Source organism: Augochlora pura, chromosome 9 (genome assembly GCF_028453695.1).
Source record: "Augochlora pura isolate Apur16 chromosome 9, APUR_v2.2.1, whole genome shotgun sequence".
NCBI classification, from domain to species: domain Eukaryota; kingdom Metazoa; phylum Arthropoda; class Insecta; order Hymenoptera; family Halictidae; genus Augochlora; species Augochlora pura.
This window is the reverse complement of record NC_135780.1, coordinates 4,902,145-4,928,526: the sequence shown is the minus strand read 5'-3', so window position 1 is coordinate 4,928,526 and position 26,382 is coordinate 4,902,145. Positions and strand designations below refer to the sequence as shown.

Here is a 26,382-nt window from a genome sequence, read left to right as displayed (position 1 = left end):
TGATTATCTAATATGCAGCAGTACGAATAGTTTTCGTTTTTTTTTCACGTGACATATACTTACGCTAATAGAAAGCACCGGTCCAACCTTGTACATACAGTATCTGTACGAATATTGGCTAATGTCAAGAAGCGTTGTTCCGGAAGGAAGCTTGTGACCTATTTCTTTCATTATGAAGTGAGCAAAATCTTCCATTCGTTTCGGTGTCCCGCCCATACAGATGAACTGAAACAGAATAACCATATATTTCCAAATATACATAACATACATGTTGGAATTAATGCTGCTAAAGGATTAGGAACTGCAAAACGCTCTATTTTCGTAATTAATTAATTCACGGATTAACATCTAATTCGACTCGTACCCTCGTGTGCACTTTTCTAATAGATGTCTAGTGTCTGCTCGTTTAACGCGTCTGTTTGTTTAAGGACTAACTAAGCGCTGAGCGCAGGGTTACTAAATAGGGGCGTCTCCCTCGTCGCACTCTGTCTCTGAAATGTCTACAAACTGAAGTTTATATGTCCACACCAGTTCTCCAACTTTTGTTTGTCGGCGTTCCGGAGAGGATTGCTACACTAGCCGAGAGAGTACATCGTGTAACTATGCGTCATAAATACGTATAGTATTCAGACTTTCAGCAATTTCTGCCCTGGGCCCAAAACGTACCTTACTCTCGGATGTTTGTTAGCTATCACCCTAGTTTCCCGGAATTTTCTCGACTAAACTCGAAGTGATCACGTGGTCAGTTCAACGACGCACGTGATACCTGAACATTTGAAAAGATCGGACAAATTTAACCGGAAAGTCGCGCCTTGAGTCGGGAGTTCGAATCCCAAAAATCGAAAAATATCCCAATATAAGTCCTGATGATATGATCAGTATGCCAAGATTTAGCCTCGAAGGGTTAACTTGCAAAATGCAAGAAAATGGTGCGTCTAAGGCTGATTATTTGTTGTTTACCTTCACGTCGCCGAACATTTCGACGAGATCATGGGAACCGCTTCCCAGAGCAAGATGGTACAATATATCTTGATCCATGAGCTCGATGTTTGGATTTCGAAGTCGCACAGATCCATCTGTGTAACTGGAAACATACAACACAGAATGAATTTAGTAAAAATGGAAAATATTTTGTTCATCGACAAACATGTTTTTTATCGTTACGTTACGGGTTCGATAGTATAGGAAAATTAGTTGATAAACGATAATTAGCTGCCAGCTGTTAATATGGAACAGAAATTAATTAGTTTATATTACATGTAATCAGGATTATTTGTATTAACTCTATAGAAATGTTTTATAGGTTTACAGCTCGTGTATCCTATCTTTTATTATAATACTCGTTTAATAAAATTGTACTGAGTAAATCGTACCAATTACACATGCTTGCATTCAGTGGCAAATCAATGTTTTATGTTTACGATGAATGTGGATGATTACGATTGGCTTTATTTCTTGCAAAATCGTTTGAAAATTAATTGTAATTAGTGTCGGAGGATCGTACAACATTTTGTTACTTTTAAGATGTGCTTTCCATAAATGCAAAGTTCACGTCGATCTAAATGTTATTTAACGTGTGTGTTAGCAATTCTTTTTTTTTTGAGTCAATCCAAGAAACGTTTACCTCGACGGTTCCGAGGTAAGTGCTGAACGATCGATCACGGTCCTTTTACCGAAAGGCGCCACCCCGCCTTCCTCGCTCCGTGGCCAGATCTCTCTAGGAAACTATTCTTGTTCTTTAAAAAAAGCGACACGACCTGTAATCGCCTGCCACACTTAAAAATCCCCAACTTTCCAAACAGTTCGGAACTGTTTAGAAATCGTTTGGCAAATCGATATCAACGCTAACAGAATCCAATATTCTGCTGTTAGAAGAAAGTGAACTACGAAACGAAGCGGAACGAAACGAAATGAGAAATGCATCATATCGAGAGCTTTTTACGAACATTAATTTATTTATCATTTATTTAACGAATACGACGCGTCGGGTTTAGCATGCTTTGCACAGATCCAGAATTAATTCATTTGGAAATTAGCAAAAAGAGTTTTACGTTTTCGAAAAACAAGAACGCATCAATCAACGCAAAGCGAGCCAGTGAACCCTGGCCTGGAGGAGGGAGGAGGTGCGGCCAATTAATGATTTACTTGTTATCGCCAAGCTGCGATTGTTCGCGGGTATAAATGTTGGCACGCGACGCGGCTCAACAGATAGTCGCCGGGAGTCCGGCGGTAAGGATCTGTTCCTATCAGCAACTTCCGAGGGCACTGCTGCCGCCGCTCTCATCCGACTTTGCAACGAATTCGATCTCTATCTTGTTATCATTACGTCGAATGGCATTCATGTAGGGATTACGGATCATTGAATTGGTAACTATTTTCTAATTTAACTAATTTCCAGCCGTTATCATATTCCTCGTGTGCAAGATTTTTCTTTTAAATTCGCAAATTCAACCACTTTTCTGACGACAATGGCTTCTGAAGATATTCCAAAAACAGCAGTGATTACACCATTTGGTTCATTTGAATTGTTAGTTATGTCATTTGGATTGAGGAATGGTATCTGGATTATGTGTTACGGGGCTCAAAATTCAAGAGAAACACAGGGAACGTTTAAAAATAATTTCTGGACGATTACGAAGCTTTGGATTGTCTATTAATATAATTCAATTTGCTTTTGAAGTTAAAGAAGAGAAATATTTGGAATATTTAGTAAATGACTTATGGAAGATAAAGTTCAAGCCTTAAATGATTCTTATGGTAGGAAAAATTGAAGTTCTACATTCTTTACTCGTAGATGCTAGGAAGAAGGGTAAAAGAATAATTTAATGGATAGCAGAATAAAAACACTTCCTTTCATCGCACAAAAGAACAGGGTTAACCCCATAGTGGTACATTCACGTTAGCAAAGATGCGAAATCGGAATGAGACACAAGTACATTTAGTCGGTAAAATTTTAATGGAACGAAAGCATATTTTCATACTATCTTTTTGCTCCGGAGTGTACCTATGACATAACGCATTAGCGTCAAACATATGCCTCAGAATTATATCGCGCATTTACTGTTTCACACGACGGCCACTGAATGATCTAATGACAAGCGAGTTTGTAAATAATTAGCTACATACAATCATTATACATGTAAACATTATATACTATATATATGTGTATATATATCTTTTTTCTACGCATTGTCTGAGCTAGATCTTTAGTAAAATGGCTGAGGTAATTATTAAAATAATTCCGTAATGTTCCATACTTCACTGAAAAACGATTTCGCAAACAGAAGATGGCAATGCAAAGTATTAACTATTCGGCAGGGATTGTACCTTATTATAACCATAGTCGCAGTTCACGTGTGCGGAATGAATGGCAGAGTAATTTCAAAGAATTTGATATTCATGATCAAATAATCATGATGTCAGTATATCTCGGATTTAAATGTATATTCTACATGTTTCACAAGGGTGTACAGCAATAATGCAAATTTCACTGAATTTCGTTTTTAACCATTTCAGTATCTGCTCACTCAATTTTCTCCGTAATTTTACGTTTCACGTGCGACCAGCTTAATCTAAGGCAAACCACTTGTTATAGAAATCAATAAAAATAAAATCTGAGGCTATCGCTAAGAAGCTGTTCTATTATTCGAACATTCATCGTCGCTTCACTTAGACCGGATAATCGTAGTACCGTCAAACCTAAAAAGCAAATTATAATCGAAAAATATATCGATTCGTCTTAATGAAATATATTTTATTTTTATATCTCAGTTACTGTTTGAAAATTACGGAAATAAGTCATTCGTAGATTAATTTTTCACTTCTATAATAATTGCTGTCAGAATTCCTTTCACATATGGTAGTACACGCAGGTATGCGCGGATGAGACAGTATGCAACCAAGCATACTTACATGTACACACCGGTCCCTCAATTTACGCGGCACATTTTTACGCCGGTAAATTGTAACACTATTTACGTAGTTCGCGAGCCGACGAGTTCGTGGCAATTAAAGAGAAAGGGTGAATTGTTTTAAATCTCGGCGAAGGTAGCGACACCGAATAGAATTTACATTAGTTCTTCGGAGATGTCACAATTATCTTTCGATCGAGCTACGCGAAATAAATACGTACCGGCGTTTGGTCTCGCGTTCGTGCTTGCAGACTCTGTTTCGGCGAGTCTCGCAATGATTTTCACGCGCGAGAAAAATTCGCGCATACTCGACCGAACGGAACGTACGTGTGCCGGTGAAACCGTGACGGAAACAATACAGAAAAAAGAAATCAATCATACCGAACTGCGTAATCTGGTTTCCCTTCGAACTCATTATTCTCGACAATAGATCTCAGCGGACACACATGGTTCTCCTGATCCAAAGATTGCGGTTCGCACGTGCACATCGGCATCTTGCCAATCGGTGGGGATCCTTTTCGTAATAATGGAACTTTAAAAAAAAAAAGAACAGAACAACCCACAAAACTTGAGATCTTCCAAGGTACACGAAGACGCGGTCTCTCGCGAAACAATGTAATGACAGAGGCGGTCAAGTTTACACGACTGAACGTCAGTATACGAGCACGGTGACGACCGGAGGCAATCCGGTCCCCGAATAGAATCTGCGATACATCGTGGATTCTTTATATGCCCCCTCCCCCGACCGCGAGTATTGCTATCCCACTACCAACGATTGTGTGCCAAACGATCGTCAGCCAAGGTACACACGCAAACACACGCGGCCGTCGTGCACCTGCAGCGGTATAACTGGTCGCCCGGTGGCTGTGTGCCTCCACACCACGCGTGAGTACTTTTATTGTGCGGTCTTCTAACAGGGGATTTCTTGGAAGATTATCGATAAGAAATACCGTGGATTATCGAAGAGATAGGAGCGATCGCGAGTTTCTTTGCTTCGACGCGTAAAATTGCATACACTCTAAACAAGATTCAAATCGATCGAACCTGTCATAACTACGATTTCGGGGTAACTGCCAAATTGTATTCCCGTCAATGGGAACCAGAAAAGCGTGAGATCCGCTCGGTGTTCGTGACAGCGAGGGCGAAATGTCGGCGACACTTCCGCTAATGCGAGAAAACGAAAAAATTATAACAGCAAAAAACGAAAAACAAGGAATTTTTAGTCTCGAATTTAAAAGGCTAGATTCACGCTCTTTCTTTTATCGAGATCGGAACGTTAAAAAGAGGGTAAAAAAACGTCTTCCGTAGCTAATCTCGATAGTTCCGAAACAACGTCCACGCGCTAAAAACATCTCGCTTCTATGTCAACTTCATGCAACACAATATTCTCGGGCTTGTCAATTTGCTGATTGCACAAAAGCATCCAGCCTTCCTTGAAATAACAGATAAACGTTTATACGTAACCGGATCTCCGATAATTGAATATGCTGACGTTTAGCATACTGATTCAGCAGTTTTATCCTGCATTTAATCCCGTCTAGATCATTGCAAGGTTCGACGCTCACACGATACACATTCGACGAGATCCGAACACTTCGCACATCGAAGCCTTTACTTTCTTGTCGTCCACTTCACAGATGCGGTGCACTTCATGGTAAAAAACTTTGGATTTTAAAACGTATTAGAAAAAGGAAATTGTTATATATGAATCGATGATCTATTATTTTTTATTACGTTTACCTATCAACATGTAAGATTCGTGGCGACGTGTCGCATCTTCCATATGTTCAGAGGTTTTATGTGGTAAGAGGGTTTCATTTGTTACTAACAACGATAAAAAGATAATAATGATAATAATGTATATTTTTAATATAAATCCAGTATTAGGGTCAGATTGTAGAACATGTATGCATTTCAGTGCCCTCTTGTATCGAACCGCATAATCTAATCTAACCTCGTTTCATACTATATCAATATCAAATATATAATATCAAACAATATTACGACAAAAGAGAACGTTATTAAAAAAAGTATAATAATTGCGGGAGACGCCATACCTAATAGGTGAAAATAGGGGGCAGAAAAGTATGGGCAGACACAGAAATACGGGGAAAATGTTAGTGATAGAAACACAGATTTTTTTATCTGGTGGAAAAAATAATAAAAGATATCCAATACTGTTTACAGAAGCAAAAAACACTTTCTTAAAACATCCACCACTCAAACCACAAGTGAAAGATTAGTTTCATTATCTGGAAATATAATAACTGCAAGAAGCACGTAACTGCTGGCAGAAAATGTTGAACAATTTCGTGTTCTTTGCATAATAACTTAGAATAAATACATTGTTACATTACCATCTCTTTTTTTCTAATTAAAAGTATCTTTGTTATATAACGAACCGCGTCTATCCGAGCCTCGAAATATCAGTTTTTACCGAAAGTATCGGACCAACTAAATGTATCGAACTTCCCGAAAAGAGTGCAGTTACCCGAATAATTCGGACTGCCCGAAACAATCGAACTATCCGAAAATGTTCGTGCGTCGCGCATTCGCCCGAGCCCGCCCGATATTTGCCACGCCCGATCAAATCTGAAATTCCGAGTGCTCTCGCGCGCACCCCTTACCAAATAACTAAGTTACGTACGATATTAGTACATTATTGGTCGAACTTGTACGAAGAGGACCCGCGCTGATTCATAAGTTGCTATTCTAGATAGTGCTTATGTAAGTGCCTATCAATACTGTGGTATCCACAACCTATCGGATGTGTGCGAAAGTTTTCATTTCTTAAAGTTCTCTCGTGGAAAGTTTATATGGAAGTCAACCTGCTGATCCGCTGTTGCAAAATATATGCGGCGTGTCCGAAAAATGTTACAATCCAGAAATAGGAAATACCCGAGGTCATTTACCCCAAAAATTACCTGAGAGTAATCTTTTCTTAGCGAAAATGCAATCCACTGCTTTGCTTGTGAGTTATTAACGAAAAACGCTAACCGGTAATAGGTGAGCTCACCTGGCCCTGACCAGGCTCACCTGGTCAAGCCAATCAGTAAAACTGGGCTACGTCTGTTCATCGATGACGTAGTCGTACAAGACTGCATAACAATATTCTATCGGTTCCTCAAATTTATTCAATTTTCTGCAAGTGTTGTAATGCTTTTGGTGGGGAGTGTATCTCCAACCCTATCAGTAGACTCATTTCTTTTATAAAGAAAGTAATAGCTTGATAACGCGCTGAGATGGTTCAATCGGGAATCCCTCTACATCTTAACGATAAGTTTCATAAAACTTTGCCATGCGATATCATGAAAGCCTCTTACTTTTACAGCCCCCCCTCAATAAGGATAAATTTTATATTCTACTTAGTGACGAGTTCGTACTTATTGATTCTATTCTTGTTGTTGCTCTCACTTTCTAATGATGTTTAGTTTAATCAATTATGATGTTATTATTTAATCAATATTGAGCGAGAATCCTAAACTATTGGATTGAAAATGTGATCTTTAAGAACACGAAAGAGGATCTTCAAACAATGTATACGAAGAAAGTAGAATTAGAGTCGACCGAACTAAATCTAGAGCTTTGTGAAAACGTTATCGGAATCAGCGGTGAGGAGAGATCAACTTCATGATGGATAAACAAAGATTAGCGGGATCAAATTGTTCTCCTCGGAGGAAGGGGAAGAAATAATCGACAGGTTGAATTTTGTCTAAAATATAAACGACGTGGCAAAATTAATAAGGGAGATACATCGCAATCGAGACGAATCAAGAAATGCTTTAATCTAGCCTAATATCGATGGACAAGTTAAATAGTCCTGGAGAGAACGTGAGCAGGGAACCACTGCGTCACACCCTTTGTGTGATCCTTAACCCGCTATCGAGAACCATGCCCGAAACAGAAGGTCCTTTCAATGAGGTAACAAACTCCCCATTTTTTCCAAACCATTGCTCTTGGTCACGCGATAATTCTCGGAATTTAGATTTCTGGATAACTCAGGCACGTGTTTCAGCCATCATATTTGGATCGATTTTTATAATATAAAAGGAGCACGATTTCCTTTCTCACGGTACAGTATATTATCGAATTAACAGTAAGTATCCAAGCCAATCCCCCGCATTTCCCTGTACGTCAATGCGTCAACTGAGAACTCGGAATTTAGGCTCCGACATTTAAATTTTGTACGAACATCCGCAATGTAATTGTCACTTTAAAGTAAAGAATTATTTCACTTCGTGGAACGTGAAAAAATTAATTTTAGGTACATAAAGCAAATTCTCGGATCACCGTGTAATGCGTAATGTTTCTTATTATCAGATAATCATTTAACACAGTGCGGTCGGTTCTCTTATCTCGAAGAACGAGGATTTCGGCATAAACCAAACTCGGAGCTAATAACCGCAATCACAGATTACCAAGATAATTATGGATTAAAATAATATGTTATTTGAAACAATATTTTAAGTACACATCATCTGAAATGGTTTTGTCTTGTTTGGTTGTCGAAGCGTTCCTGTTTTATTATCAATTTGAAAGCCAATTGCGAATAATATAGCTAATCTGTTAATTCCTGAGGATTATGTAGGATTCGGTTTGAAAAAAGCAATTACGAAATCGACAGTTTCGACAAACAGAAAAACAGGCCGATCATTATCGTTCAGCCGAAAATTTGTAACGTTCCTTATATGTTAAAATCCAAGATGTTAATTAACAAAAATTCCCGTAATTCGAATCAGCGTAAAAAATACTAATAAGATGCATATTGTCAATATCTTATTTGGACGATGATTTTCACCTGAATTTTCTGCCTCCCTTTAAATTCATTTATCTGAACAATGTACTCCGGTTATTTGAAGGGAAAAGTTATAAATAGTGGAAATAATCAGCGGACTCCTATTATATGAATCTACCCGGTTATGTGAACTAGTTGTCTCCCCGGGGTTCATATAAATGAAGTTCTACTATATTAAGTTTTATTGACAGAAGGGGGAAGAATGGAAAGCTGACAGTATTTGCACAGCGAATGAAACTCGTATAAAAGGTACATGCAAATACAATAGTACAGCTAGCTAAACTCGTACCGAGTACATATGTGTACCATTTGAAAATGACGGGGCAGCCTTGACATTTTCGCAGAGAAGGCAATTTTCAAGAACTTTAAGCATTTTAATTTGTTAGAACTGGTTTTAAACGGATTACAGTAAATACTTTCTAATTGTCCCTCGGCTTCGAAACAAAGATGGACAATTCAGGAAAAAAATATACTATTCCTTGAGATTTGCGACTGGTTTTTATAATTTGTTAACAATCGACGACTATAAAAACGGAACAAATTTCGTCTCTTATAAAATGTCTCATAAATAAAATGCACGCTCGTTTTCGGTATTTTACATTATACTAGTTTCGCGAAAAAAATACAGCAACAATTGCCGCAAACGATATTTGTGCCATTTACGTGTGAAGTATTTGATTGCCCTTGTATAAGTAGGTACTGGTTCTATTGATTTTGTAGAGCAGAGTTTGGAATTAACCAGCACGCAACATTCAGATTACGGGGGCTACGCCTCCTGGCTCCCGTCGCGCATCTAGCTCCCTACGGCCGCTTCTTTGGAGCATCTCAAGCACGTGAACCTATTGTTTCTCTCTATATGTATATACACATGTATAGCTGTCAATTTCGACAACTATAAAGCTAGACGCAAGACCCGAATAGTCGTATAACCTATTCCCAAATTGTGCATCTTTATCTACAAGCTGAAAGACAGTTGAGAATACTTTACTGTAATCAACTTCTGAATTGTTCATTTCTGAATACAAAAATTTAATGTGTCTTATTCGATAAATATAAAGTGCATTATACTTTCCAAAGAGATTTAGATCCATAACTTTCCAAAGAGATTTAGATCGCTTGACCCAATTATACAAAAATTATTCCGTTTTAAAGGGTGCATGAACATTTTTTATACAGACTATATATACAGTTCAATCTGTTTTCAATCACAGAAACGCGGCCTTTGCTGCTTAAAATAGCTTCATAAATAGTATGCAGTTATCTGTTCCAGAAAGTGATTGCAACGATACCAAATCAATATTATTGATTTCAGGTCGTAAATTGTGATATCGCATCGAATTGTATCAAATATAAGGTATCGGAAATATTCCATGCCTGTTTGTAAGTTCTGCGAAGCATTGACGCACGATTGGTATTTTATTGATCTACCGTTACTTATCTGAAACGTTTTAATCTGACAGACGTTGACTTGTTGCTTGATCAAAATAGTCGGAGCATCATAATCTTGCCCGCGAAAGACAAAAAGCCGCGGCGAAAAGTGTCGGAAAGATGTTAACTATTTCTTAAAATGGAAGCACGATCTGTAATCCCGATAGTTTCTTTAATAACAATCGATTTCTGCTCTGAGCACAGTCCTTAAATAGAAGTAGTTCAGCTAACAATAGACAGCGAATATCATCGATCACACTTGTGACTCTTGTTTACATGGTAAATCTTTTTACACGGGCTTTGTGAATGCGTTAATTTTAAAGTAAGCGTAATTTATAAAGTATGATACAGTTATACGTGCACAATAAGTATTTATCTAACTTTTATTTTATATAGCTAGCCGACGCATTATAAATCAAACAATCATTACGATACATATAAATTATGAAATGGAATACGCTACAAACTACAAAATAAAATAAACCAGAAAAATTAAAAATTCGTCTCTTGACGTTTCACTGGTTTCCTAAAGTATTTAAGATCAATTTATACTGATATAATCTTACTAATAAGTTCCTATCTATCTAAGTTTCATCTTAATAATAAAAACCTCACAATTCCATTCGCAAAAGTCCCGATAAAAAAATAGTTAACAGTGTGTTATTAACTATCCTTCATTTTCTGTCCTTTTTTTACGTTCTGAAAAGTGCAAAGGCGAAGGCCGAATCTCGGTCTAAGACACTTCAGTCCCCGAGATTTATTTAGTATCTCATCGGTCCTGCCTGGCACGACGCTCGCACGGCTAACGTGAACGCTGTTGGCCTAGCACGCTGCAAGCACGACCCGTGACTGGCACGTAAGTGTGTTTCGACCCTTATTCGAAGCCACTCATATATCCCATTCATGCGTAGAGCTCGAGACCACCCGAGACCTGAACCCAGTCCCGAACAAAGCGACACAAAAGGTATCCACAGACACACCTGGTGGTAACACATCAACATTTTTATATTTTCAGACCACAGTCTTTTAAAAACAAATGTACAATTCAGTAATAAAACAATAATAGGTTTCGAAAGGATGACATTAGATATCGAGAAATAAAACAAATAAAAACGCGGTCGCAATTGATAAATAAACAATCTTTGCATATCGTAATATGTACTTTGAACATTACCTCAGAGTATGATCTATATATGTATATCCTGTTTTTCTCATCCACGCGTACATACAAGGTCATCAATGATTCTAACTTTCGGAAATGAAAGAGCAAGTCTATGATGCTCCCGGATCTAATTCAGTACATGATGACAATCGTTTCATAGGATAAATTGGTATTATTGAACCACGGCTCCTTTTACTATGTTCGGTGAATGCGGTCGCGCACATTTACCTATATACGGTGTGCATAAAGGCACGACGAACACATGTCGCATAATGCACAAATATCTGTATAGTACGACAACGCCAAATATAATTTCACGTAGCAACAAATCAATAATTGGACAAATGCTAACGTATCTGTGTGCGGTTTATTGTAATACTTTTATATCTCGAAAAAATAGCGTGATCCTTAATGTACAGTCGTGTACACATATTTTCGTTTTACTAGCAATTTTCGTAGAGTAACAGGCTGTACATGTTCATAGGTGCAACGTCAAAAAATTAAATGCCCACAAAAACATGGTACTTTCGCAAAATTGTTACACCAATAGTTTGAATATGATATTAATTACGCGATATCATTTAAATCCTGCTTTAATTATATTCTCAAATATTTACAAAGAAAACGGTAAAACAACATATGCAAAGGATAAAATATCATTCGTAATAAACTATTCGTCAAATATGATCTACCAATCATATTATTTCTATATTCGTAGATCAATATTTCACAGAGTTCCCCACATCAAAATCGCACGCACTTGTGGATTCAGTACAGTTATAACAGTTTTTATGGAATCGATCCGTAACGTAACGAGAAAAAACTTTCAGAATGTTTCTCGAAACTGATCCATCAAATTATTTGTTGTCATTGACAATTCGTTTAACTAAATTCTCACACGGCGGTCGACGTTATTCCCTGAAACGGGGCTAAGGAGTAGCCAAGCCCTTATTTCGCATTGAAGGGGAAGAACTAAGTGGTCGAACTCAAACGTAGAAAATATAAAATCGGAATGACAGAAAACTCACTCATCGATTTCCTGTTCCTCCAGCAAAAGGCTCATATTTACACTTGCACAAGTTGTTCTGTTCCACGAATATCGGACGAACAAGGAAAAACTTGGTTCTCGCTACTGTAGAGATGTAATCCTTTCGGTGATCCTCCGTAGGACTAGAATTGCAGAAACGATGAGCTGACTGGAAGTATCACGAGCGCGCGCGCGGTTTCTCTTCATCCCGCCACGAACCGTCCTTTTCTCAATGACGACATTTTCGCCTTAATATTATACGCTTAGAAATGCGCCGCTAGGCGGCCTACTTTTTCATTGGTCCATACTCGTTGCTCACATTCCGCTAGAGAAATATTTTCTGAATTGCAACTGATATGCGATATTATTTTCATAGAATCTTCGAATAACACTCACAGTTAAACAGAATCGAACGTGTAACCTGTCACAAATAAATATTTTGATAACCTCTAAAAATATTCTAAAAATTCTTATCGACGGAATAGCATCATATACGTATATTACAAATTTTCAGGTTGTTTCATTTAGTAATCCGATGTTAATTTCAAAGTAATTCATTCTTGATGTAATTCATTTATCTAAGAGGTTAGCTAAGAGGTTAATGTAGTACTGAATATTTGTACACATTTTTATTTCAAGATAAACAATTCTATCAACGTCTACAAGGTCTTAAAGTAGAAAAGTTATTATTATTACTTCCTACGATAACACGTACAAGAATCTCTGTAAAATTTATCATTAGCTTAATGGTTTACTATTATAAGAACACTAAAGCAATGTTGCTTATACTAGTAATCAAGGAATAATACAAGGAAGCATGAGAAAGAAAGTTAGTGTAATCAAGATTGAAAAAGAATGACATGCAAACTTATCTTGGAAAAGAATTGCAATTGCTAAATAACAGATATAATATATCAATGTTTAAAATCTAAAACCTAGCCTGCATTGTACTGTGTAATGTGAAGGTGTGTAATATAGCCTTGAGTATAGTTGCAAACAACGATTCAGCTTAAGATATCACTGTTTCTTCGAATCTAGCTTTGGATTTCGTTGTAAACAACTTTCTTGCTTAATTTACAAGATTTTAGTCTTTATTCCTCATCCTGAAACAAGCATCTATTCTTGGTGGACCACACTTTTTTTTATGTTACAAAAAGTTACTTTGTATAAAGCATCATAGTAAAGTCATGTCAATTGGCTTTAATATTACTTTATGATGGCTTGGCCAACCATAATACAAAAATAGATTTTGCTATCCATGATTCTCTGAATGTTTAACACTGCTGATGTTGCTACTGCTGTTGCTGCCACTGTCTATTGCTATAAGTTGGATTATACTTGAATTATATAATACAACATTCAACATATCAAAAGCGTATCAAAAAAATTATAGAAATATAAAGTCTAATAGAAGAAATTATACACATTTAAATCACAATTGCACCACATAATTGAAGATCAATGGCAAACGAAAGGCAAGCCTCTTGAGGTTGTCTCATCCGATCTCAATAGAGGTCGTGAGAGAAGATATCGCGAGATCGGGATCGATAGCACCGACAGAGGGGGGTACATAGTCGCAGAATACGATCTTCGGCAACGTAGGGTACGCGGAGGGTTAGTGCGTCGTGTCGAGCCGAGGGTACCGGGATTAAGTGACACTTTGTTTTCGGGTAATTGGGCCGCTGAAAAATCGGGGATTTAAATAACAATTGCAAGAGCAACACGTGATACTAATGAAATCGTGCAAAAGTGGTCTTGGAACCTACCGGTAACGAAAACAGTAAGGAACCCGTCTGAAACCATAAATAGCGAACGTCAAGGATCGGTACAACGGCGTTGGCAATGAAGGCAACGATTTTCGGTGAGCGTCTCACGGATTCCTTCGATCATGCTTTAATGGCTCGATTATTACTCTTGGTTAGCGTGAGTGTAGAATTCGAATCGCGAACGACATTTCGTAAGATTTTGTAAAATTAGGAAATATGTGTCTTCCATGCCGGCGGCCATTGTGGGAAACCGGTACGTGCGAATATTTCGTAGCGACTTCTGAACCCCATAATAAGGGCTCAGGAAAATCAAACATATGAGACAGGTGCGCACAGTTGGAATTCGGTAATTCCCGAGGAGTTCTTACATTTTATGGCCGTCGGGAATACTCGAATATTTGAGAAGCTTGAAATCTGTACCGAGCGGCTTGAAAGGATCGAGTAGTTTGAATTCTCTCGAACGGTTCAAACAAATATAATGTATACCAACGGGAGTTTAGAACTTTCATCATTTCTATTGAGAAGTTTATGCATTAAGAATGCAAAAGGATTCAAATAAAGAAAACAGAAATGACAAGAAAAATTTATTTATACATATGAATTTTCTATTTATTTTTATGACTCTTTAGGGTGGAAAAAATGTAGGAACGGAAAGTAAAGATTCGAAAGAGACCAATATTAACGGTAAGGACGTCTGGTTTCTATTTGTCTTGAGAACGAGTTAATATTGCACAACGAATCTGAAAGTGCTGGAATCGAAGAGCAAACGCCTTAATTGCAAGAACAGCCTTGACGGTTAGGCTCGGAGAGCAGGTGTAGGCGTAATATGTATGTGTATAATTCCCGAGAAGTCGTTGAAGTATCGGGCGTTTTTTTTTCTTAAGATTAATTTACGAATTCTTAAATGTAAATTAATTAGATTCTACAGTGATTTGGAAGAATTTTATAGCGGTATATTCTACTTAAATAATTATAAGTTTAACAATTTTCCAGTTGTAGCAACAATGTGTGCATAGTAATCTATAAATAAGAGATGCTGTTCGAGAAATGATTGAACAATTAAATGAGGAGTACTTCAGACTAATAGAGAAAGCGATTAGTATAAATATAAACGACCTTATGCAAATATTAAATACAACAAATATAGTTATCGAATATATAACGTTAATAATAATGGGTTATTATAAATTCGTATGTACATGGAAATATAAGACTTTTAATCCATATTTACAGAAAGACTACGGGAAATTGATATTCTTGGTTCCTGAGTAATGGTAGGTCGTATTGGTGAACTGTCCCGGTTGTGATCATCAGTGTGGTAGGTTGATCAAAGGTTGAATGTCCTTGACATTTTTTTTTATTTCCTTGATTAGCGACACTTTATTGTAACCATCCTTCGCGAGCTGGTTTATGATGGGTTCGGTAATACATCTGGACCAATATCGTCCTGCCAGCAAGTATCCTTCGTTCGTGACGAGTTCGGTTGTCGCAATGAATTTCCGCTGTGTTCCGCACGCCTGACTCATTTTTTCTCAAACGTGCTCGTCAGGAAGGATACTCCGTATTTTGCAAGGGCACAATAAACGTTGTCTTGCGATTCCAACTTAGAAATATAGTGATACCGTACGATTATATTTAGTTAAGGTACTGTTGTGAATAAACTTGTTTCAATTAAAAACAGTGAGAGCATAAGTTTCGTTAGTTTGTAATCCTTTCCAGTTTCGTTTATTTTTTCGTCAATTATCATTGCTAGCTTAAGTATACGCTCAATTTTGCGAATAACTGTGTATAATTTTTATCGAGTTCTATTATCAAGAGAACTTTCTTTTCAAATACTTTTGAATGAAAATTAATTATAGTCAAAGAAATAAAAACATTGTATAATCAAGAAATTGACCGTTCATCTTTATTTACAAAGATTAATACATAAAAAAGTATCTATGCTACGTTTTAAATAATAGTACGTAGTGCTGCTTTATTAATTACAAAATTGTGAATGCACAGTCATAATACAAATTTCAAAACATATCTTTAAATGAAAATATATTTCTTCCATAAAATATAACAAGTTTTTACATAGTGAAAACAAGATATATAAATTAGTTTTCCCTTTGTAAAATAAAATTAAATGTGTTCTTAGCGAATAACATAAATGGGAATAAGGATTATCACTGAACGTAAGGATTATTAATGTTCTGAGGTGAATGTTGTACCATGCATCAATACTACTGTCACAAACTGCGTTTATTTTTATCATTAATGTGTATTATTTATTATAAATAAGTTAGAAACATTGATTTCATTTTAGGTTTGGTGGGTGTTTACATTTTATACACACAGAAAGAATACCCAACATATTATGCTTTCAGAAAAATGTATACTTTTGACAAAAAATGATTTACAAATGAACTATAGCCACAAATTTCAACGTCACTCGTTCGTTCTCAAATCAGACCATAGAAAGTCTGTCTCAACCGTTTTTTTCTCATCTTCTGTTAAAATTTTACATTCATACAGTATATCAAGTTCGCACTCTCACTCTCTCTCTCTCTCTTCCTTTCTCTCTTTTGCTCTCACTCCCATTTATGCTACCATATTTTCTCACTAGCATCGTTTTGCACTTGGAATACGCATTTGTTTTCTTTATGTTCTTGCAACTCATTCACTTGAATCGCTCACTCTCACTGAAAATCAAGCAGTATTATTATATTATTATTATTATTACTATTCAATTAATATTATTATTATTATTTAATATTATTTGTTATTATCTCTTAATATTATATTTTATCCAATGTATTTATATATTTTTTTTTCTTTCATATAAACTCAGTGTCTCAACCAAAGTAGGTATGACATTTGCTGCCCAGTGTGCGTCCAGTGTTATCGATCTCAGAGCTAGACAATCAGACATAGACAATATATCTGTCTAATGTCCGTATTCTATTGTACCAGTCTGACTAACACTGTAAAAATTGTTGCATGTACTCTCTAGGTACACGCAAAGCAGTTTCTCCCACCTTTATATAAGTATTCTAACAGTGGAACTTGGAAAGGTGGTAAAAACAGCAGTCGGTCGATCCGTTAGAGAATACAAGCAGTGGGCAGCGCGCTAGCCAGCATGAGCAAGCGCAGGCAGTGAGCAGGTCATACATACATACACTGTAATGTGGATACAATGCATACCAGGGGCATACGTTATTAAACCATGTCCCTTGCAATGCAATGCTGTGCCAACAAGCGAGGGCTGGATGAAAGGAAAGCCATTATTATAATTAAGAATCTTTGTGTCACTTATGAATTGTATGATTATAGTTTTATGGCATGAGATCGCAGCCCTCACATTCTGTACACAGCCTAAGGAGAAGAGAGATGACAGAATAATCTGCAATCTCTTGCCTCCTAATTACCTAAACTCACATCGAACAGATGTCGTTCTCTAATAATTTGTTAATATGTTTCATTTAATATATTATATATAACAATATTTATACGATGAATTATGAGTCTGAGTCACATGCAGAAAAAACCTTTACTCGCTTCTGGCACAGATTAAAAAAACGCTTTGGCTTTTTGCATCTAAGAAAGGACTGCAATAAAAACACCACACTAGTAAATGGCACTAGAATTACTCTCACTTGTGTCACCGACTAATTGTGATTAAAAAGCATTTGTCCTTTTTCTCTTTCAGTTTCACGCTGAGATCTTTCTCGACTTGAGATAAACACTTGGACAGAGTGACTTTGTGTGGCATGGCTGCACTATATCTTATACGTTTATTTATGTGTTGGTATTTGTTATATAAAAATCAGACGATTATGTAGTCAGCCAGGCATGATTGACTAAACTAATCTATAAAAAGGTAACAAATTCAACAAATAGAGTACGAAACTAAATCAATTTGTTGGTATTGACAGTGAAAAGGTTTAGGAAAGAACGTATAACGCTCTGATTTAGGTCCATGTTCGCTCATCGCTGTTTACCTCCCATTAATTTTACTAATAGTTGGTACACTTGTAATGGAACAGCGACAATATGCTGATGGCACCACAAGTTATTGTTTATTTTCATTTTCCTTCCGCTTATCCTCTCCATTTTTATAGCTTAACAGAGTTCACACTGATACCTTGGTCAGGATATAAGAAAAATTCTTGAGTCTATTCAGAGTTTCACATATTGTCATCTAAACCAGATTGTATTCTTTTAAGTTGAATTGTAGAATGGTATCTCTCACTGCTGCAAAAACGAATCTGATGTTTTCTGTATCTGTAAACAAAAGTCGATTAGAGTTTTAATACATCCTTTACAGATTTATACAATAATATACTTTCAATAGCTCTAATTTATTTGTAATACAAAATAAATTATAATTAATTATATATCGATAAAATATATAGTACATATGAAACATGTAAATATAACTTATTTGTGTCAATAATCTATATATTTTGAATACATTAATTTATCTGTAAATATTATTAATATCTTTGCATAATTACTACGATATAACATTAAGTAATAACAGCTCACTTGAAGTGACCAAAGCAGAACATGTTAAATTAATAGCATATGACAAGATTTAATAAGTTATTTTCTGTTTGAAATTTATTAATATCTTACAATATGCACGACGATCAATGTAATGTATTAATACTTTTCATTAAAGGATGACATATATAGACATAATACACTTACCAATCCTTATGATTAGTGTAAGCTCACGTTGACATATACACATGCAACATGCATCGTTCATTTGGTAGCTTGAAAATTTGCAAGAGTTGTATGTATAAAATATGTACACTTATATAAACTTAATTAATAGAAAACGTTTAATTTTGTATATCTGGTTAGCAGGCAAAAGAGAATAAGTTAAAATTATTAGCTATACAGAGTACCTAATAATTGAAGTGAAATATTAATTTTTTGTTATATAAAAACCGTATGTACATATTATTTTGATCAAATTTTATCTTACACCTTTTATTCGTTCACCAAACATATGTATAATGATGTACCAAAATTAGTATTTAGTTTTAGTAGTTTATGACAGTTTTCTGTTCCTCAAAATTGTGAAACCATATAAGTTATACTTATAATATCAAAATCATTCTCTGCTATTAAATACATATGTGTCTTTTGGTTCATATATTATTTAAAAGATTTCATGCAATTAAATTTGTAAATACATTAATAAATACATCAATATTGGTTCACAACACATGATGGGACAGCTTTTATGTAACATGCAAAAAGTTATAATTGTTTGGAAGATTGAATTTTAAGCATGATTTTAAGAAAATCAGATATACTATTTACCACATACAGTTAATTGTGCTTCATTTATATATTCCACACGAAATGTACAATATCTAATTAAAACTAATGATTTTATATTACATATATGATTATAAGTTTAGTATTTAATTATCAAATATACATAAAATTACACAATTGACTACATTCATACCAATATAATTTTTATTGTTTCTATACATATAATTTTTATATTTTATAGCTGTATAAGGTTAGTAGAATTATTTGTAATAATGACGTAACATAACAATCATTAAGGAATTCAAATTATTTTATTGTATCTATAACATTACTAAAGTAAAACATTTTTTTTTCAATATTACATTTGTTTCAGCTTATATGAGATCTTTTTGTTAAAATAATTTATGCGTAACTCGTACCATCTAAGGGAAACGAATTAGCAGACATGGCATTTTACACAAAAAGTAAACTTGTCTATATTTAGGTTCTTGATTTATCAGTGTTCAGTTAAATATTGTAGTTAATATTGTAAAAAATCTGTATACGTCGTCAATAAAAGAAATACAATATATGTGAAATGTTATAATATAGTGTGACTTTGTATAAATGCAAAAAGTTGTTCACAATCACATTAGGCAAGATTAAATTCTTTAAGTGCAGTTTGCATAATCGTATCTTTAACAGCACAGAATACAAGCTTGATATTTTCAGTATCTGATGCACAAAATCCCATGAACGCAGCATGCAATAACAAATAACATATTATTAAACGTAAATAAATGTTTTGCATGGAAAATCAATCGGAATTTTATAATATACATATATATATATACACACAATCGTTTATAGCCTAATATAATATTAGTTGTACAAACAAGAATAATAGAACATTGTATTTGGTTTCACATGAACTGTAACTTTCTTAGTACAATACCTATTTGTTTAATATTGCCCACACTATGTTTTATTAATAAAATATGTTACCGTAACATTTAACGAAAGTTAAGGCACAAATATTCCAGTAATTATGCTGGTATGGCAGATAAGATTATATTTTTTTTATAAACTTTTTGTAAACATCTATATTATAAAATTTATATAATTGAATATTTAATGTTTGACTCATTCTCAAAAGCATTTCATAAAATACTCTGAATATATTAATTCTTCATAGCAGTGTAATAACAATAACATTATAACTGTACATAATAATATATGATTAAAACATGACACAGTTAAGGTAGTTTTATATTACAGTAGATTGATTTTCCATGTATCAAATAATGTCTTTATTAATATTAAAAATTACACACCTCATTTAGGACATACCAACACATGCACAGTGATCTTGGCTAACATACATGATATTAAGAAGCGTACACTAATAATATTCATTAGTACAAAACAAATACTAGCAGCAGCCTACCTGTGGCACACGTAAAGTGTGAATAAATGATTTTCTCAGTGTCTGGATTCAAGTCGACAAACATCCCTAAAATGAATTCTCTAGCATCCGCAGCACTGTACTGTGATCCTGTGAAATATACAAGTAAGTATACAAACAGGCATTACCACTATTTACATAGATTTAGCAGCATACAATTACTTTATTCCGCTCTCAATTAAATTGTAAGTGGGATATTACTCTAAGACGTGACTGATAATAATTGTAATATCAATTAGTACTGGTGGTGTACAACTTAAAATGTACATAATGCTACCTATAATGGAATATTTATAAGTAATATAATAAAATGAACGAAAGAAAATTATAACTAGCCAAACTAAATTACTCCATGATAATGTAGATGTTATTGTATTCGAAAATCATACGTGAGATTAAACAATTATTAAATAAATCGAAGATAGTAAAATAAATAAAATTATTATCATTCATTTATACGGATTCTGAATTATTTTTGTACAAATCCAATGAGTGTTGCAAGGACAATTTATTGAATTAGTTCAATTAACTTCGTAGGAAGCCTTTGAGAAGCTTTACCAAGCGGATAAATCCCTTATGTAAATTCAACTGATATACGTACGTAAGTGTACACTTTATTAAATTACAAAACACATCGTACTAAAACGTTTGCACACGACATCGTACCAAGTTCTATGCGTTTCAGAATTTATAAATTATTTGGAATCAATTATAAATTAAGTTGCACCTGTCACAAAACCTATGTCTGATAATATAAATACGTAAGAGTTTGCTGCAACGATTCGCCATTTATTATTGATGTATCAATTATACTGCTATGCGAAAACATCGTTTCTATAGGGGAAGGGTTAAGCTCAAAGATACGGTATTACAAATTTTATAATCGATAGTTACTAGATTGATTTAGAAATTTTTCTACGAAGATCTACAATTTTTGTCGGATATGTTACATTTGAACAGACCTGTCGCACACGTGAAGTGAGAGTAGCACATGCGGTCAGGATCAGGATTCGAACTTAGATACACCTGTAAGATGAACTCCCTGGCTGGTACAGAATCGTATTTAGGCCCTATACCATACAACGTATCGATTTACTAATAATAAAATCAATAGTACACAAAATAATGTGATTAACCTGATCCCACGAATAATTATTAACATTTCATTTTACGTTACGTTTAATCTATCGTCTACTTTATAGATAACAATATAAAATTGAATTGATTTATAATTGACATACTATTATTGTATTGTGTTAAAAAATATATGCGATGTGCTACAGCTGGAGAAGCCTATCTAAATATGTTTTCTGTTTTTTAACGTTATACGTAAATGTTTATAATACATATCAATTAAATGACTTCTAATCCCCTTTCAATCTAATCTCCGTTCTCTTAATTGTATTAATCGTATTTAATTATTGTAATTAGGAAGCAAATGGTGTCGCAAGGGATTAAAATAATGAAATGATTCAAATAAAGACTGCACCTCCCGCAAACCGGTCGCACAACCAATTTGGCAGTAAAAATGGTGCGAACGCGTGTGCCAACTTCGGGAGTAAGAAAAGCATACTTTATCATTGTATTAAAAAGCTAGCAATTAAATTTATTACTACAATACCAGCAACGGGACCTATTCCCGCATGCTTTTCTTGCTCGCTAAGCAGGCGCGCACATTTTCGCTATTTTACTGCGCATTGAATTCGCCGTAGATCCTGACTCAGCAACGAATCGATAGCCAATCAGAGCAAAGAAAATGTTTATGTCGACCCTCGCTAACGAATCAAACTGTGGCTCGGAGGTATACAAGAGCAAGACCCATTGCTATAACATGTTAATTACCACGGTGATCATCCGTGACCGGCGCTGCTAACTTTTTCAGCTTATGACAGTTATTTTATCAAAAAGTCTTGAATAACATAATTAAGTAAAAAATAAAGTACGTAAGTCGCCAAATAAATAAAAGAATGTATTAAATGAAATACTAAGCGAAATGTTGCCTTAATTAAGTAAGACAATAACTGTGTAATGGCATGATCCAAATGTGAATTTATATTTACGTACGTAATTATTCCAATACGAAAAGGAATAAATTTATATAATTTAACATCTCATTAATAGAGAGAGAGAGAGAAAAAGAAACATCGTCGTTGAAAGTGTAGAGATTAGTATGAACAGCTATAATATGTATTCCAGGTTTTCTATTTGAAATGATCTGATTACACGATTTTCTGTAAAGCATTTCGCGTTATCGAGAAAACTGCAATTAGTTAATGATTAATAAAGATAATTGTGGGCTAGTGTCCATTGCTAGCAGAGTGTATTATGAACATATTTTATAATGTAATAAAAAGTATACATGAACAACAATTGATAACGACTTTTAAGTAATAGGCATTATTGGGTTTTGTAAAATATTTATGCTATAATTTTTGTAAATAAATCTCATTACGTATTAGGTAAATTAACTTATATTCAGTTGCAATACTACGAGTTATAGGAGATTTCATTGTTCTTGGATAGTACTATAATCCTCGAAGTCAGCTTCACATGTAACAGGCCACTCTTGTACATCATTTGCAAATAATATGCAATTCTATTGCAATGGATAAAATGCATTATAGGTAGTATGACATGACCTACTATTATATATTGTCAGACTGTTTTGTGTTGAAGTAGCTTTTAATATTATAAGAAATTTATTGTCAATCAGAGTATTTAAACGTTGAATATGTTTATAGAAACATAGTCATGTTGCTCTGTAGGTACACAGTTATTCATAGAATATCTATCATTCTTTTGCCTCTACATTTTTTTTATGAACATTTCTGTCCTAATATATTGTTTTATGTAGTCCTTTAATTTTGCCCTAATACATTTAATATATTTTATAGAATGTTATGATTTCAATCCTATTAGAAACTCAAACAGATTTATTAATAAGTCTACTGACGCGAGTTTCATGCTTTTTCCGACGAATTCAATTCACTACACTTACCAGTATATTGAGGAAAATAGTCAATGAGATGGGAATGCATAATCTTTTCTTCTAGCAGATCTTTTTTGTTTAAGAACAAAATGACGGAGGAGTGTTGAAACCAAGGATATGTAATAATTGTTTTGAATAACGCCTTACTTTCTTCCATTCGATTCTGAAAACAAGACATACGATTTAATAATTGCAATTTTTCACTTACACCTTGTAATTTTAAGTTTCGCTTAAATATTATTCAAATAATTTTATAATCATGATTACCTCATTCTCCGATTCAAACAAAATTTGATCATATTCACTTAGAGCTACTAGAAAGATAATGGAAGTTACGTTCTCAAAACAGTGAATCCACTTTCTTCTTTCTGATCTCTGTCCACCAACATCTACCATCCTGTAAAGTAAGCTCACATTAGTACTGTTCAAGATTTATCAACGTTCCCGAACGTTTCGCTATATGTTAATAAAGAGAATCATTATATATTTACTGCTATGTTTCTGATTATAATGTGCAATTTACAAACAATTCTATCGTTTCATAAAGTTTACATTAAAATGTCAAGAAAGTAATATATATATAGGTATTTACAAAATTGACTTTTACGAATATAAAATGTATGGGAAAAACATGCAAATGATAAAAGCCGAATAAAGCGAAAGTATAATGCAAGAAGAGACAGAAAGAAACAAAAAGGAAACCAATCCAAATCAATGACAACTTGCGATTAGCATAACTCTATCTCTCAGACGGATACATAGTTATTTGTAATTCCTTTCTTCAAATATAGTTACAACTATGTCTACTATTGTACAAACTACATTCTACCAATATCTACCACCGTAACTAACCGTAATCTATTTATCTTTTTTTTTAAATAATTCTTAAAGAGACTATGCACGTCACTTGCATATTAACAAGGTTACGTTACTTAAAAAGCATATAGAACCGGGTTATTAGTAGGAATCAGATCTGGACATTTTATCAAATTTCAATCAAACAATTTCTCCTATACTGAAGCGAACTACATTGTATCCTTTCGCATCTCCGTTCTAGAAAATATTTAATCTTTCAATTACCTTCACTTTTTTATCTATTGAAAAATAAAAGATCAAGCAACAATCGCACGGACGAAGTGTGTAAAATTAGAAACGACGGAGCGGATACTGGACAAGCAAGGGAAAAAAAAATAAAAGGAATCAAAAGAAACCGTGGAAAAACGTATAGAGACGACAATTGATATAATAATGTAGAAAGCTTAAGAGAAAGAGATGTTGGTAAAAAGAAATAATATACAGCGCACAAAACTGAAAGAGGAAGAGAAATCAGTAAGGAGAATTTGTCGTAATTAAAATGCTATTCAATTTTGTTCCACATTTTGCTTATGCTTGGAATATTATATAGCTTATAATATTATATGCTTATACATGGAACATTATATTATAGATTATAGTAGAAGACGCAATCCTCGCTCCTAAGATTGCAAAATAACAATTATTTGAGCCAATTTGGAGTCAAATTAATTATACTAAACTACGTTAACATTTTGTTGTAATAATGCCCAAGCCTGACGGAAATAAACAGCGTCGTGATAAAGTGCTAACAGAACGAACAAGGTAATACGAATAAAACAAAACACGAAAAAGGCTCTCGATATTGCGAACTCGCTGGGGGGGTGTGGGGGATACTTTTAGGTACTCAGAGCCATTACTCCCTCAGTTAGTACGTAAATTACTCCTAATTTCTAAAGAGTAAAGTATTCAAGTTTTAAGTAATTGTGTTAGTACCTAAATATGATGGAGTCCAGATCAAACGGATATTCTATAATGCCAGTAGTAGGAGCTCGAGCCCGAAGAATGTCTTGTTCAGTAGGAAGGAAGTCGGGTTTTTCGATACGCTCTAGGTCACTAAGATAACTGCAAAACAAACGAAGCCATAGTCTGATAGTGCATGCCATGCATGTAGTAAAGGTGATCGTGAGGAGAGGAGTTAGCGCGGCGACAGCTTTCATGCGCGTTCTCCTCGCCTGGAAGAATTATCGACAGCGAACACAGTTCATTGAGTCATTTTTTTTTTCGAATTTGATGACACACGAGCCGACTGGTAGAAATGGCTACTATACTCTTTTCGATATATTATAGATATATCTGGAGCGTTACAATCAAAAAAGTTGAAAGACAAGAGTTACTTTTATATATAACTAATTTAACTTTTTATTTGTTAGCAGTTTTACCACTTAGGCAAATTCATACCAATGAAGGAACTTCCACGTTTCGTTTAATTTTGACAAACCGAATGGTCGGAATCATAGGACACCGTAAGACGGTCTTCAAAAGTTTGAGAATATGCGATGCCATTAATTTTAACTTTCTTTCTCTTTACCACGTAGAGATAAAACAACCAATTTCACTGCAAAAGGTATAACAGTGTTTCTTCGCAAAAAATTCCATAATAACGTTAACAATTTAACGTTAAACAATTCAATGACTACGTAGTTTCTATATCATTAATGCACGCTTTTTTTAATTTTGCGAACTTACAAATTACCCAGAGGAGATTAATGTGCCGGTTGGTAAGTTGTT

The 26,382-nt window shown here is 34.6% G+C and overlaps 2 protein-coding genes across 11 annotated transcripts in view; both read right to left on the bottom strand.

The window, feature by feature from the left end:
- LOC144474922 (uridine phosphorylase 1) overlaps nt 1-12,532 on the bottom strand; it is a 28,063-nt gene extending 15,531 nt beyond the window's left edge. For 2 of the 3 annotated variants that reach the window (XR_013494797.1, XM_078190326.1), the window contains exons 1-4: nt 12,325-12,532; nt 4,293-4,443; nt 961-1,084; nt 64-225 (exon numbers count right to left, since the gene is read on the bottom strand). Coding sequence is in view for 2 of the 3 variants with exons in the window: in XM_078190326.1 (XP_078046452.1) it covers nt 64-225; nt 961-1,084; nt 4,293-4,443; nt 12,325-12,328 (441 nt within the window). In the remaining variant the exon portion in view is untranslated. The remainder of the gene's footprint in view (nt 1-63; nt 226-960; nt 1,085-4,292; nt 4,444-12,324) is intronic. The other variant, XM_078190327.1, reaches the window with a different exon arrangement.
- Nucleotides 12,533-16,446: 3,914 nt separating this feature from the next.
- The window catches only part of Galphaq (G protein alpha q subunit), a 49,656-nt gene continuing 39,720 nt past the window's right edge, over nt 16,447-26,382 (bottom strand). For 2 of the 8 annotated variants that reach the window (XM_078191328.1, XM_078191324.1), the window contains 5 exons: nt 25,588-25,716; nt 24,067-24,196; nt 23,809-23,962; nt 20,793-20,900; nt 16,447-18,355 (listed from right to left, as the gene is read on the bottom strand). In XM_078191328.1, the coding sequence (XP_078047454.1) occupies nt 18,273-18,355; nt 20,793-20,900; nt 23,809-23,962; nt 24,067-24,196; nt 25,588-25,716 (604 nt within the window). In that variant the 3' untranslated portion in view covers nt 16,447-18,272. Of the gene's footprint in view, nt 18,356-19,658; nt 20,081-20,792; nt 20,901-21,772; nt 21,881-23,808; nt 23,963-24,066; nt 24,197-25,587; nt 25,717-26,382 lie in introns of those variants that run through there. The other 6 variants (XM_078191321.1, XM_078191322.1, XM_078191329.1 and 3 more) reach the window with 6 other exon arrangements.